The 16,081-nt window shown below is 40.5% G+C and overlaps 1 protein-coding gene across 1 annotated transcript in view; it reads right to left on the reverse strand.

The window, feature by feature from the left end:
- Positions 1 to 16,081, reverse strand: part of LOC140732165 (E3 ubiquitin-protein ligase HECW1-like) — a 453,787-nt gene that overhangs the window by 79,952 nt on the left and 357,754 nt on the right. Inside the window, 3 exon segments of the mRNA XM_073054406.1 lie at positions 4,409 to 4,492; positions 11,043 to 11,139; positions 12,089 to 12,194. Of these exon segments, the coding sequence (XP_072910507.1) occupies positions 4,409 to 4,492; positions 11,043 to 11,139; positions 12,089 to 12,194 (287 nt within the window).

Raw genomic sequence — 16,081 nt, forward strand, 5'->3', positions numbered from 1 at the left:
TGTGTAGTAGTGAGGGAGTGATGTACTGTCAGATGAATCACCTTTCACACACACATTAAACCAAGGTTCTGTCTGCTCTCTTGGAAGGACATGTCACTGATTTCAATAGCATTATTTTGCAGAAGAGTAGAGGAGATATTTCTGGAGAGCAGACCAAAGTTAATCTTTCATTCAATATCCCCAAAGCAGGTCAACATTGTTGCTTGTGAGAGTTTTCAAAATTAATTGACTGAAGGGGATGAACAATTATTTCTATTTTTTTAATGTGACATACCTTCATGTCATATGAACACAGAAAATGTCATTCCATCTTTTTGCTAAATTGATATACTTGTGGAGATGGTTCACCACTCCATGCCATTTTGACATCTTAATTCATGTTCTCAGGACAGCTTTCAGACTGAACAAAATAGAAACAATACTTTTAAAAAATCAATTTTTCCTTTTAAGGCCATTTTCATTTTGACGTCCTGCAATATTGATCTCTCTGCTTCTTCAAGAGGATTGTCACTATTTTCCCCTTTTTAAGGTCTTTTATTTTAACCTTTTATGATAGTTCTCCCTAATTTTCAATGGCTATGAGTTTAGCCCGTCAGTTGTTTTGGGTACCTTGTTTCCTTTTAATCCTGAGGACCCTAAATTCAGTGCTCCCTAGCTACCTCTTTAGCTCTTAAAAGTTTCAACAAGAATCACTTTGGATCAACCTGTTTTCATCTAATTCTGAACTCCATCTGTGTCTACCTTACATTGACTGGCCATTAAAGCAAATGCATTCAGTTTTACTATTCATTTTTCCTGCGCATAGACAAATGAATGAGATATTAAACCTTGTTCCAGGGAAAACAAAACACATTAGCCCTGAAAGCTCTGAAAATGATTGGGGGGGGGGGGGGGGAGCAGTTAGTTTAAATTCTGATATGGCACAGAATTAATAATCAATATAAAGAACTTCATCAAGTCTCTCAGAAGGAATTAGTCTCATATGGCATGGTTTTATATGAAAATAAATCAAATCAATACAAATTTATCCAGCATTTTGTATATGTTGCACAGGAAAAAAATGACTTTATTACAAACAATAAATCTCTGGGAAATATGCGATTGCTCACAGCATTGAAACTCCTAAACACTTCCCTTTCAAAAGGCTGTAGAAAGTGGATCAACTGAAATTGACAGCCCTGATTAGTGTTAGCTCTGCTATCAAGAGATGGTGAAAAGATGAGTAGAGTTAATGTACCAAATAGCCAAGATCAAAACGATGAACAGCCATTGGAACTAAACAGTTCATCATTGCTTTATTTGTCAGTACTTCCTACTTATGAGAAATATGTTTTGAGATCTTCCTGAGGTTAACACCTTTTCATAGAGCTTGGCTAGGAAATGCTTATGGTATTGTATTGTCACAAGAAAGACCTATCTACTGATCTATCTGTTGGTTGTCTGTGGTAAACTATGTATACCTGTCTGGACACGCCCCTCTGCTGACTGCTCCTGTGGCTCCTCCCACAGACCCCTGTATAAAGGCGATTGGGGCACTGCTCCTCCCTCAGTCTCCGAGATGTCGTGGTCCCTTTTGCTGCTAATAAAAGCCTATCGTTCACTTCCTGTCTCCGAGAGTTATTGATGGTGCATCATTGTCCAATTGGTCTTTGTTCAAATGACTGAGAATCGCTTTTCAAAGCACAGAACCAAAGCCAAGGATTGATCCCTAGAGGTATAAAATTGGAGTTGCATGGCCACTCAGCATTATTGACTTCTGAAAGAGCTGGGTATGAGAGAAAATACACAAAAACTGACTGCTTTGCAGAAGGAGAATGATGAATTACTCAACCAGCTCGGCTGTGGAATGAGTTCTGATGGAAGGTCGTTGAGTTGCAATGTAACTTCTTCCTTTACCCATCGACACTGTCCACATTTCCTTCTTTTATTTTAGATTTCCACCACTTAGTGCTTTGCTATTGCATCAAATAATTTCCAGCCAAAATGTACTTTAGTTCTATTGTTCTTTTTGATGTATATTAGTGAGGTGGCATTCAATAATTTCCAAAGTCTGCAAGTAATATGAAACTTGCAGGGAATAGTGAAGAGTGTGGAAGACTGTAACAGACTCCAGGAGGTTAAAGAGGGATCAATGAGAGAGATAACGACTCGCACATCAGACATTGAATGAGTAGAGAACTCAAATTAAATGATACCGTTTTACAATGGTTTCAAATTTACCCAGTAGTGAACTCTGGCATGACATTTTTTTTACCACACATTATGAATCTTAATCCAGAAACAGGACATACACTCCAAGTAGCTTTTTTGACTGTTGGTAAATATAAGTCATAGAGCACAAGAGTGGACTCAGTAATGGATTTTTTTTTTTGTTTCTGTGAGCTCCAACATAATATTAATGATCTGTGTGAATAGCTAGGTAAGTGTATTAGTGCTTACACACTGAATGTGCATCAAAGGCAAGCAGAGAAGGCAGATTATCATCAATCACAATTCAATGCCGATGTTAGAATATCATTTCTATTGTCGAACATAATACTCCTGTTGACAACTTCTCTTAACTATCCCTTTCCCAACCCACCTCACTCAAGATCATTATTTAAAGAGATGATCAACAATCCACAGTTTGCTTATGTTTATAAAATTTCACAAGTCATTAAGGACTCCCATCACCCAGGACATGCCCTCTTCTCATTGCTACCATCAGGCAGGACGTTCAGAAGCCTGAAGGCACACACTCAGTGATTCAGGAACAGCTTCTTCCCCTCTGCCATCTGATTCCTAAATGAACATTGAATCCATGAACACTACCTCACTTTTTTAAATTTATTTTTGTTTTGGCACTATTTTTAATTTAACTATTTGATATACATACACACACACACACACACACACACACACACACGCTTACAGTAATTTATTAATTAATTTATTTTTCTACATTTATCATGTGTTGCATTGTACTGCTACTGTTAAGTTAACAATTTCACGACATATGCTGATGACATTAAACCTGATTCTGATTCTGAGCCCTCTGTTGTGGGTTCAGATTGGAAGATCATTGTGTATGGCAGCAGTGAAAAAGGCCATTCAGTTTATCTGCTCCGTTCGAGCTCTCTGTAGGGTAATCCAGTAAGTTCCATTCCCCTTGTCTTAATCATATTCCTGCAAGTTTATTTTCCTCAAAACCTAACCCAATTTTCTTTCAAAATTACTAATCATCTAATTACTGTTTCAACATGTCCTGCCAGGAGGAATAGGGGAAGAAAGTAATCACAGCAGGACGTAATATTCAACATGTAATCCTGATGTGTGAGTCTCATATACAATCAATGTATGATATGTCTCCACCTCAGTAACAATACCTTCACAGAAATCAGCTGTCAGGAGCAGCCACATTATTTTATTGTCTTATCTTATCTCTCTCTCTCTCTCTCTTTCTGTTTCTCTTTCTCTTTTATACCCTCTGAACCACAGAATTTTGGTAACCAAGGAACTCTTGATATCAAAATAAAATATTGGCTGCCTTCACAGTCACCTCTTAAAACCTGAGGAGGCATGACATGTGATCCAGGTGATTTGTGGGTCATTAGTCCCACTAATTTTTAAATCTTTTTCTCTACTAATATTCATTAACTTATGTTTTGGTTTTGCTCAGTTGGTCTTCCTCCAAGAGGACCATAACCCTTGACGTTGGATTTGGAGGGTTGCTTGCCTCAATGACCCAGAGAGCTATGTTGGCTACAGTCAGGGCTTTACGCTTTAGGGTCACCCATGCCAAAAAGGTCAAAGGGTAGAAGCCACACTAAGGTTTACCTGAGGTTCAGGGGTTCAGCTCAGGGCTAACAAAATTGTTATGGAAACAGCAATGAAGAATCCTTCTGCATCCCAGTGCGACAGTATTCCTGAGTCTCCACCTGGGACTTGCATGACTGACAGTGGTGAAAACTGAGAGGAATCTACTGACATGATGAAGGAAGCCCTGAGCTTTGCCAGAGACAGATTTTCATTGCTGCCCTAAACACCAGTGGTGTAAATGGCAGTAATAAGAAAGTTAGTTGTTTGGGAAAGGGGCCTTGAACTAATGAGAGAAAATTTACTACTCAAAATAAAGGCTGGTGATAACCAGCCAACTAGGTAAATTATATCAGACCTCTGATTTATTTATTACATATAATTAGTTGATTACTTTTGCTTTGTATTAGTGAAGGATTAAAGTGAACTGAAGCCTTGATTATAATGTAACTTTGTGTGTTTGCTTGCTGTCTGTAAAATGAAACAGCTTCATAATTTGCATTTCACTAAGTTTTTCAAATAATATTCAAAACACATCCGTGCATGGTGCAGTCACACAATGATCAACTAAGGAGGTCAGGGAAAATAACAGACCAAAATAAAATTGTTTTACCTCAACAAAATAACCAAATCCGCATCACATGACAGCTTCTCAAGACCAAGTGTTCCTTCTGTCCGAATATAATGGATTTTCTCCCTGAAATCAAAAGGTAAAGAAATAGAGGATTTTTGAAAGGAACTTAGTAGCACATAGTTAAACAATTTTGCAGGAAAGGAAAATATGACCTGGATCTATTTACCCAGATTTCCATTCATAAATGGTTCAACTTTTCTTCTCCATTACATGCAAACTGACTCTACTTAATAAACCTGACAGATTAAAACTAATTTTCAATCCGTTTTAATTAATGTGAAATTCACTCTGAATTAGATAATGTTGGGAGTGTGTATCAGGAATTCACGGAAGCACAAACGTGGAAAACTGCCTATCTGCCAAGGTGCAGAATGGTTTACGCTTTCTATTCTCAGGTGATCCCAGTCATGTATAAATTTATTAACGTGCACAATATTGTATCTAGAGTCCAGGCTACTATTAATCGTAATGACGGACCTGTCCATATGACATAGTACAGTCTGATAATCGAGCGAGGGAAGGAAATCTGACACATGGAAATAGAAGGTTACTTGTTATAATAGTGAACAGAAAAATGTCATTCAATTACCATTGGTTTCTGTTATAAAAAGTAACTTCAGCATTATATTTCTGCTAAGATATAGCTTGTGAAATTATTCTTTTTTGTATTTGGTATTCTAATTAAAATAAATAAAGAGTTCTCTCCCCTTGTAAACGTGGAGCATTCTCAAAGCTGTTCTTTATTCTCCTGTCCTGCTCTCAGGTGCACACACTCCATTCCGGTGCAGAAAGATTATGCGACCTTGGCTTTCATTTTACCCGGGCCTAATCTTACAGACACACAGATAGAAACTTTACCCCACCCTGCCCTATTTAGTCAGATCTGCAGTGTCACTTCTTAGCCTAGGATATTGAGGCTAACTACAGCAGGTGCTGTAAATCAAATTTAACACAGCATGCGGATTGGACCTTCCCTGCTGATGCCATACGATGCCAGACATCAGAGGCTGCACTTAGTCCTTCAGAGTTCATTATTAAAGCAGGTGGTGCATTAGTTCTTTGTAAAATTATATCAAAGTGTTCATATCTCCAATGTAAATGACAATAAGGTACATTCTGCCTTCTGTCTTCAGCAGTGGTCACCAAAAGTCAGGAATGTGGCTATCAAAGTTAATAAAAATAATCAAATTAAATTTAGCAAAAACAAAGATCTTCCTCGTGGCATTTGCCATGCACGGTATATTCATAGTTCTCAGGTGAGCATCACGCATGACCTAGACCATCCAACTCCAACTCATTCAGCTCAGTCCCAAGCCCACTGCAGCCACAGGCTTGACTGATTGGTGTAAGCTTTGTCAAAGTCAAAGTTCAAAGTGCAAAGTAAGTTTAATATCAAACTACAGATATGTCACTATATACACCTCTGATATTCATTTCCTTGCTGGCATACTTAATAAATCTAATCATCGTAATAGAATCAATGAAAGACCGCACCAACAGGGTAGACTGCCAGTTTTTATTTTTGTACAAATACAAAAAGAAATAATAAATAAACAAACAAATAAGTAAGCAAGCAATAAATATCGAGGAGATGAGATGAAGAGTCTTTGAAATTGAGTCCATAGGTTGAGGGAACAGTTCAGTGAAGTCAAGTGAAGTTATCCCCTCTGGTTCAAGAACCTGATGGTTGAGGGGTAATAACTGCTCCTGAACCTGGTGGTGTGGGTCTTGAGGCTCCTGTACCTTCTTCCTGATGGGAAGAGAGAATGAGCTGGGTGGTGGGGGTCTCTGATGATGGATTCTGCTTTCCTATGACAATGCTTCATGTAGATGTGCTCATTGTTGGGGAGGTGAAGGTTTATTGACTTTGTAGTTCACATTATGAACTCTTGTGGTGTTCATCTCATGTCGAGTTATAAATGGTGACTGGCTCATAGCTTGTCTGCCCTCAACTGGCTTTATTTTAGTCTTCGCATGTGTCTAATAGAATTTAGGTCAGCTGGTAGAGAAGATGTGAATTTGTGACTCTCACTGAAAGAGTGAGATGAGGGGAGAGGAGCGGGGGGGGGGGGGGTGTCATAGGGAAACAATGGTGGGTGGTGGGAAAATCTTTAACTAATTAAAAGTAATCATGAAACAAAGCTTCAGACAAACAAAAATACTTTGGTAATTGTCCAGAAGCAACTCACTGGAATGCTTCCAGGAATGAGTGACCTCTGACTATATGAACACTTTGGGAAAACTGGGTTGTTTGCCTTGGAATCGAGGAGATTGTGTGGGAGTCTAAAAGAGATGTTTAAAATCATGTGGGGTCTACAGAAGAGAAAGAGAGAAGCTGCTCCCATTGGTAGAAGGGTCAAAATCCAGAGGACGGGAAATGAGATTGATTGGCAAAAGAACCAAAGAGTGAGATGATTTAATACTTAGTGAGTAAGAATCTGGACACACTGACAGGGGGAGATGGAATCCACTGTGGACTTTCAAAAAGAACAAGGCAGGTATGGAGCTGCAGTAAGCCAGCCCAGTCTCAATGGGCCGCATGGTCTCCCCACCATTCTGTAACCTTTTTGCAACTCTGCACAATTCACTGAAGCAGACTTCAGAGCTTTTTTGTATGTTTGAAACTAAAAAAAAAACAAATGACCCTGTGATGGCAGGAAGAGATATCATCTATTTCTCAAGAGCACTCTTTAAAATGAATGCAGCATGTGGAACTTGCAAACAAACAGTGCAGTGGTGTTGTATATTACTGTCAGTCCGTGATTTATAAGAGTACCATTTGGGGAGGGGAGAAAATCAAATCGAACATTGAGTAACACACACAGTCTCTCTCGTGTTTCCATTTGCTCCTCCACCGCATTCTGCAGATTTACAGCATCTGCAGTCTCTCGTGTGTCTCCAAATCAGACATGGGCTTTCCTTTGTTCTCAAAAGGACTGATAAATCATCCCTTCCAAATTTAACTCACACCATCTTTCAAAAGCATTTGTTTTATCCAGACCACCTGGTTACTTTCCATATTCCTGCTTGGTGATTTACCTGCACAACATTTAGTGAACTTTTTATTCAATATTGAACAATATCCTAAACTGAAACACATGGCCTGACAACCTGCCCATCACCTACACCTCTCTCTCTCTGGTTTGTCACCTCATTTCCTTTATGCCATGGGCTGCCATCTTCTACTAGCATATTTCTTTGGCTTGAGTCCGTTGCCTCTTCCACAAATCACCTTTCAGCTTCTCACATCATCCCCTTCCCCTTGCTCCCACCTACCTTTCCCCCCTCACATGGACTTACCTATTACCTGACAGCTCACCCTCCTCCTCATTTCCCCATCATTTACTCTGGCTTCTGCCCTCTTTCTTTCCAGTCTGGATGAACTGTATTGGCCCGTAATGTCAACTCTGTAATATATTGTTCATTTTCCTCCATAGATGCTGCCTGACCTGCTCAACTCCTCCAGTGTTTTGCATGGGTTACTCCTGTTTTCCCGCATCTGTACACTTTCTTGTGTCTTCAGATCAAAACTGTTATTATTTCATTTTGTTGTAGCTACCACTGGTTGGTTACATTTTCTTTGTTAAAATGTATTGAGAACAAGCAATAAATCCAGCTCCCTTCTCATCAAATATAATGAGCAGCAAATCACCCATTGTCCATTCTGCCTCTGTCATGGCAGTGGGAGATCAGCACTTAATTCTGAGCCTTAGAAGATCTACTTTATAGCAGATACGAGGAAGTCCTATGCATTCACAAACTTGGTGGGAGCCTTCTTCTACCACCAACACTTCACTGGTAATCCAGTTAACACAATTCAGAAGTGATTACCCCAAATGTCCAAATGCACAACAATTCCTGACCATAGTTCTGAAACTTATTATTAAAGTGAGGTTGAGCTACTCTGGGCAAGGGATCAAAATGGAGAGAACACAGAAACATAGAAGACCTACAGCGCACAACAGGCCCTTCAGCCCACAGTGCTTACGTTAGAAATTACCTAGGGTTACCCACATCCTCTAATTATAATCCAATTTGTTTTATTAGGTTCGGATATACTTCAAGGTCATTGATCACTTTGGTACCTAGGAATATATATTCCCTCAAGCCTGCTCTGACATTCAATACAAGTTGGGAGCAGCAACTCTAACTGAGCACTTCTTAATAACCTGCACAATTAAGACCAACTGCATGACCGACTCAAACAGATCAGCTAACCACTTTGGTTCTGGCCAGGATCCAAAGTGCTGATCTTCGTCATCTGTAAAAGTCAGTCAAATTATTGTCAATGTTTATAAAGCCCTTGGAGGAATGTATTTTTACAGTTGCTGCCAAACAAAATCTTCAAAGTCCATTCAAAAATAGAGGTGCATTCAATGAGAACTGTACTGACATTTTCCACTTTATTCTTATTACACCTTCTACAGTCAAGATGGCGTCTGCGTACAAAGCTCTTTTGTTCTTCTGGATAGATCACAAAACTGTATATTTCACTTCTTTTATGTCTGTTTTTCATCTTGAATGTGTTTCTAGATCTGCTAGAGGCTGCAATTTCCAGTTTGGAGATCGCTTGAGCAATCCAGCATTTTGCTGTCTCCAAGAAGATTCAAGGAAGCAACAAGCACAAATCTCGAGGTGAAGAAACTACAAGACGGGCGTGAGCTGATGTTCGACTCCATTTTGCTGACTAAAGAGACAATGAAGGTCAAAATATTAAGGTGAATGCAGGGGCGAGTGCTGAAGGCCTTCTGATTGCTGGTGGGATCACTCTGCTGCTGAAGAGGAGGCCTGTGTGGCCTATCGCTGTGCCTGAAGTCTCTCTCATTATTTTTACGTGGGGGAAGGGGATTTGGGGGTCAATGTTCTTGTTGCTTTTTGTGCGGGGGGGAGGGTTGGGGGTTGTTGATCATGTTGGGGGGGTTTGCTGTTTCTCTCTGAACTTTTCTTTGTTTCATGGCTATCTGGAGAAGAAGAATCTCAGAGTTGTATACTTCATATGTACTTTGATAATAAATGAACCTTTGCTTAAAGTTGTTCTTATTGAATGGTCTTGTGCAGAATTGTGGTGCAGATGGCAGATTTTGCACCTCGACTGATTGCTCTGAGATTCAACTTTGATGCAGATTAATGTTCTGCAGGTTCCTAGAATTCTCTAAAGCCTAACACGGTTCAAAAAATGGGGAAACAGTAAAATTCATAAAATAAGATGCTTATGGAAATGTACGGTATTTAATGTGTCTTATTCTATTAGTAATCCAAAGGATTTGAGTAGTAATAATTACTGGTAATTAAGAAGGTCTTGGGAGTCAAAAAGTCTGTGGCACAAGTCGAACTTTGGTTACTACTGCAATATGTGAGAACGTAACTCTCAAAATCAGTGAGTTATAGTAAGGAAGGACAGCTAAAGGAAACAAATTCAAAATTATACCCTTACTTAGTGAATTCAGCCTCTGGGCTATAAAGCACACCATAGCTGCCTGCATTTTGTAAACTGGCATGAACTTCAATCAGTTCCACATACAGAAACAAAACTAAACAATGAACTCAGTTATACACACAGAATGCTGGAGAAACACAGCAGATCAGGCAGCGTCTTTGGAGGGAAATGAACAGTTGGCATTTCTGGCTGAGACCATTCATCAGGAGTGGAAGGGAAGTGGGCAGAAGCCAGAATAAAAAGTTGGGGGGGGGGGGGAGGATCACAAGCTGTCAGATCAGAGGGGAGGGGTAGGTATGTGGGTGGGGAAAAGGAATGATGCTTACAACTAGGAGATAGGTGGAAAAGGTAAAAGGCTGAAGAAAAAGGAATCTGATAGGAAAGGACAGTGGACCATGGAATAAACGGAAGGAGGTGATGGTCAGATTGTGAGGGTGGGGCAACGGAAGTGAAGGGATGAACTAGCCACAGGAATCAAGGAAAACAAAGGCAGGGGTGAGAAAGTAAAACAGAGGGAGTGGTTACGAATGTCCGATCGGACACAGCAGCCAAGGAGTGCCTAATGGCTGTCAGCTTCAATTCCACTTCCCCTTCCCACATTGACAAGCCTGTATTTGGCCTCCCCTGCTGTCACTCACATTGAGACCAGGTGCAGGTTGGACTTTATATTCTATCTTGGTTGCATCCAACATCACATCGATCTCTCAAACTTCTGGTAACCACTCCCTTCTGTTCCCCCCCCCCACCCCATTTTCTCTCAGTCCTGTGGTCTCCTCAACCCATCTCTTCCTCTCCCCCATCTCACAGACTTCCTCTGGTTCTCTACCTTTACTCCATCATCCACAGTCCTCTCCTATCAGATTCCTTCTTCTTCAGCCCTTTCCCACTTCCACCTCTCAACCTCCCAGATTCTAACATCGTTCCCTTTCATCCCCCTCCCCCTTCTCATCTGGTCTCACCTATCACCTGCCAGCTTGTGCTTCATCCCTTTTTATTGTGGCTTCTGTTCCTTTCCTTTCCAGTCCCGATGAAGGGCCTTGGCCCGAAACTCTGACTCCATTGATGCTGCTTGACCCACTGAACTACCCCAGTGGTTTGTGTGTGGTGCTCAAGATTTCCAGCGTATGCAGGGTCCCTCATGTCTCCCTGAACTCAGTTGATAATATGTACATTTACCTGAGCGTGTGATTTCTGCTTAGGCTGGGCTGCCGCTCTTGAAGCATCTCGAAAATGTTTGCCTGACGGAGGAAAGCTACAATCTTGTCATTGTATGCTGTAATTGGGAAAAAAATGAAAAATGAGCATTCTAAGCATTTTGTACACTTGTTTATATGTTTAATATTTCATGAACATTTTTGCTGAAGGATATTGACTCCTATTGAGGCAAGCTTTCACACTTACATGCACATCTTATGCAGACGACCATTATCCAGCATGCTTCTGAATAGCAAATATAGGCAGTTGATTCCCCAATGAAGGAAGAATTTTACATTAAGATTTAATCTTGTGCTCATATTCTACCTAGATATTAATTGTACAACCGCTGTAGCTGGACATCCAGGACTGACTAATCCTTTTCTTTTTAATTGCACCTCTCTAGAAATGGCCCTGGTATTTCCTGAATGAGATTAGCTAACTCTGCAGTAGTAATGTATAGAAGTTGGATTTAACTTGACCTGTACACCTCAGCTTAACCATGAGATGAGGACAGGTTTGCTTCATATTATATTGAAGGCAAGATTGAGGATTTTTTGACCAATTACAAAGTTGTAAAAACAGGAGTAAAAATACATGATCTGGAGTAACATCCTGTTTGTGGAGCATAGAACATTTATTTCCTCTGCCATCACCACCAATACTCTTTATTTCCCTCCCTCACTGCCCCCATCAACAAATAATTCCCCACCCCCCACACACACAACTCTTAAAACCCAGGTTGGTTGTAATTAATGATTACCCCTCAACTAAATTAAACTTTAAAAATACTTCTATGCCTCATTTTAAAAAAATCTTATCAAGCAAGTTCAAAAACTGACACTGTAGAATTCTGGAAATTGAAGCAAGGGCTTAGTGCTTATATTTGTTGCCAATAAACTTAGAAAGCTCTTCCAAGAAGAGAGTACTCTTTCACAACATGGCCTGAGCAGGACAGCTGAATTTTATCGGAAAGCCCTGTGACACCAAGAAGGAAATGCAAACTAAATGTATTTTCATCTTCTTACCCACAGGCACAGCATCTGGCTGGTACTGATTGCGTATGGCTGCAACCAGAGTGTTGGTAGGTCTGGCTAACAGTGCAGATCCCCGGACTCGTGAAACGTCAGAAGCCTACACCAAAATATGAAATAATCTTTTCAGTATCAGGATCGGGAAATAAGTGACTATTATGACTGAGTACACAGCTACCCAGTAGAGTTGGCTACAACTTGTAAGCATGAGTTCTACATTGATGTTTCAAACCACATGACATAATTTTAGTAGAGAACCTCTCGGCCACAACACATGCTGTCCTAAAATATCTCTGTTCTAAATATGAAGTTTCATCATCACTAGAAGGCCAAAAAGTAAGGGAGGGAGGGTTCTGGAGAGGGGAATTGTGTTAAGCTAAGGAGAAAGGACAAGGTGATGATTCAAAGTAAAGGGATGGATAACAGTACCAGAGTTTGTTTGGAAGGGACAAAGTTCACAGATATATCAGTGCTCAAGTCAGAGCAAGGGAAAACGGTAAAAAGACTAACTTGAATGCTTTATCTAAAAACATAATATTCATTATGAGATAGACAGATTAATTGCATAAATAAGAATAAATTAGTACAATCTATCAGTCATTACAGAATTATGATTTCTAAGTAACAAAAGTTGTGAATTATGAAATTAAATATTCCAGGAGACTTAACCTGTCGAAAAGATGGGTAAAATAGAAAGGAGGAAGGATAGTTTGGATAATTAAGGATTGGACCAAGGCAGTAGAGAAAAACAAGAAGTAGAATCAGTTTGGCTGGAGTTAAGAAACAAAAAATTACATACAATATTACACTCACCTACTACCCCATGAGCCTATGTATCCAACATATTCTGCAGATTCTGACGTCTTCAACAGGCACATTTTCTCCTCACCTTCCCCCACCCCTCCACTTTCTGCAGTCTCGCTGTTCCTCCCTTTCTACTTGTCCCTCCCCACCAGTCCCGCTCCAGGCATTTACCCCTGCAACAGTGCTAAGTGTTACACCTGCTCCTGCACCTCCTCCCTAACCACCATTCAGGATCCTGAACAATCCTGCCAGGTGAAGCAGCTCTTCACAAGTGAATCCAACAGTTTATTGATTACATCCAGTGCTCGTGGTGTGACCTCCTCTACATCAGTGAGACCTGACGAAGGTTGAATGAAATTACTTTATTGAGCACTGTTGTTCCATCTGCCATACTAACTTGGATTTCCCAATGATCAGCCATTTGAATTGCACTTCCCATTCCCACACCACGAGTGTCTACAACTTCCTCCTCTGCCAAGTTGATGCTAGGTGTAGATGAGAGGGACAGCATCTAACATTCCACCTTGATGCCTCCAATCTGACATCATGAACATCAATTTCTCTAACTTCTGATAGGAACTCCTCTTCCCACATTTTGTCCCCTTAAAATTATTCCAAGACTGTGCTTATTCTGCCCTGTGAGGAAGACAGTTCCAAAGATTCATGGATGTGAAGCTGACGGGAAAAAAAAAATTGCTCACCTTTGTCTTAATTGGATGATGACATAAATGTAAACAGTATCCCTTAGTTCCAGACTCTCCCACAAGAGGAAGCATCCATTTCACATCCAGGCAGTCAAGACCCCACAGGATCTTGTATATTTCAATCATGTCATATCTTACTCTTCTAAACTCCTTATGAAACAATCCACCCATTCCAAGAACCAGCTTTGTAAACCTACTGCTTCCAATATTCTATCAATCTTCCTTAAGTAATCAGCCAACGCTTCATACATTGTTGCAAGCAGATGTGGTCTCACAAATCACCACCAAAAGAAGCAGTACTTTTGTTTTTAATTCCCCCTCCCCCAAGCAATAACTGATAACTTTATTACTGTTCTTAATTACTTGCAGAACCTGCAATGTTAACCTTTAGTGAAACATGCACCATGACACCAAGATCCCTCTGCATCTTGTAGCTCTGTGATGTAACTCCCTTTAGATTATATGTTCATTTTTAATATTTCTTGCCAAGATGGACAGTTTTGAATGGTGCATTGAGACCTCCAAAAGCTATTTGACAAGATGCCAGAAAAGAATCAAATAATTTTGTGCATGGGGTTGGGAGTCATATACTCGCCAAGGAATAGGGATTGGTTAGCGGAGAGAAAAAATGAAAATCGGAATAAGCAGGCCATCTTTGTGTTGGGAGGATTTGACTGGTGTTTTATCACCGGTATCAATGATGATCAATCACAAACACTAGAATCTGAGCGATCCTATCATTCAAAACCAAAAATAACTGCTCACTATTTACATAGCATTTATCAGCCAATATAGCAACTCATTTGTAATGGTTTGGCGAGAGAATCAAGAACAACATATCCATGTATTTTGATGATCGAAATCTGGGTGGCAAGTGTGTGTTGTAAGGAAGAGAGGCTTCAAGGGACTAAAATATGTTACGTGATGAGATGAGGACACATCGGATGGAATATAATGTAGAAAAATGTGAGGTCACCCACTATGTTAGAAAAATAAAGAAATGTGGAATGATTCCCAAATGATAAGAGATGTAATAGTATTAGATGTCATTTTACACAAAGTACTGAACGTTCATATAGAGTTAAAGCAAGCAATTAAGAAGCCAAGAAGTTGTTGGCCTTCATTGCAAGAGGATATGTGTACAATCATAGGGAATTCTTACTATAATTACATGGTCTGAAGGGGTGAAGGTAGGACCGATTAGAGGTAAAAGTGGGAAGCTGTGGAAGTGAGCGAGGTCCTCAATGAATACTTCTCTTCGGTATTCACCACTGAGAGGGAACTTGATGACGGTGAGGACAATATCAATGAGGTTGACATTCTGGAGCATGTTGACATTAAGGGAGAGGAGGTGTTGGAGTTGTTAAAATACATTAGGACGGATAAGTCCCCGGGGCCTGATTTATATTCCCCAGGCTGCTCCACGAGGCAAGGGAAGAGATTGCTGAACCTCTGGCTAGGATCTTTATGTCCTCATTGTCCACGGGAATGGTACCGGAGGATTGGAGGGAGGCGAATGTTGTCTCCTTGTTCAAAAAAGGTAGTAGGGATAGTCCGGGTAATTATAGACCAGTGAGCTTTACGTCTGTGATGGGAAAGTTGTTGGAAAAGATTCTTAGAGATAGGATCTATGGGCATTTAGAGAATCATGGTCTGATCAGGGACAGTCAGCATGACTTTGTGAAGGGCAGATCGTGCCTAACAAGCCTGATAGAGTTCTTTGAGGAGGTGACCAGGCATATAGATGAGGGTAGTGCAGTGGATGTGATCTATGTGGATTTTAGTAAGGCATTTGACAAGGTTCCACATGGTAGGCATAACAGAAAGTCAGAAGGCAGGGGATCCAGGGAAGTTTGGCCAGATGGATTCAGAATTGGCTTGCCTGCAGAAGGCAGAGGGTTGTGGTGGAGGGAGTACATTCAGATTGGAGGGTTGTGACTAGTGGTGTCCCACAAGGATCTGTTCTGGGACCTCTACTTTTTGTGATTTTTATTAACGACCTGGATGTGGGGGTAGAAGGGTGGGTTGGCAAGTTTTCAGATGACATAAAGGTTGGTGGTGTTGTAGATAGTGTAGAGGATTGTCGAAGATTGCAGAGAGACATTGATAGGATGCAGAAGTGGGCTGAGAAGTGGCAGATGGAGTTCAACCTGGAGAAGTGTGAGGTGGTACACTTTGGAAGGACAAACTCCAAGGCAGAGTACAAAGTAAATGGCAGGATACTTGGTAGTGTGGAGGAGCAGAGGGATCTGGGGGTACATGTCCACAGATCCTTGAAAGTTGCCTCACAGGTAGACAGGGTAGTTGAGAAAGCTTATGGGGTGTTAGATTTCATAAGTTGAGGGATAGAATTTAAGAGACGCGATGTAATGGTGCAGCTCTATAAAACTCTAGTTAGGCCACACTTGGAGTACTGTGTCCAGTTCTGGTATAGGAAGGATGTGGAAGTATTGGAAAGGGTACAGAGGAGATTTACCAG

Source organism: Hemitrygon akajei, chromosome 8 (assembly GCF_048418815.1).
Source record: "Hemitrygon akajei chromosome 8, sHemAka1.3, whole genome shotgun sequence".
NCBI lineage: Eukaryota > Metazoa > Chordata > Chondrichthyes > Myliobatiformes > Dasyatidae > Hemitrygon > Hemitrygon akajei.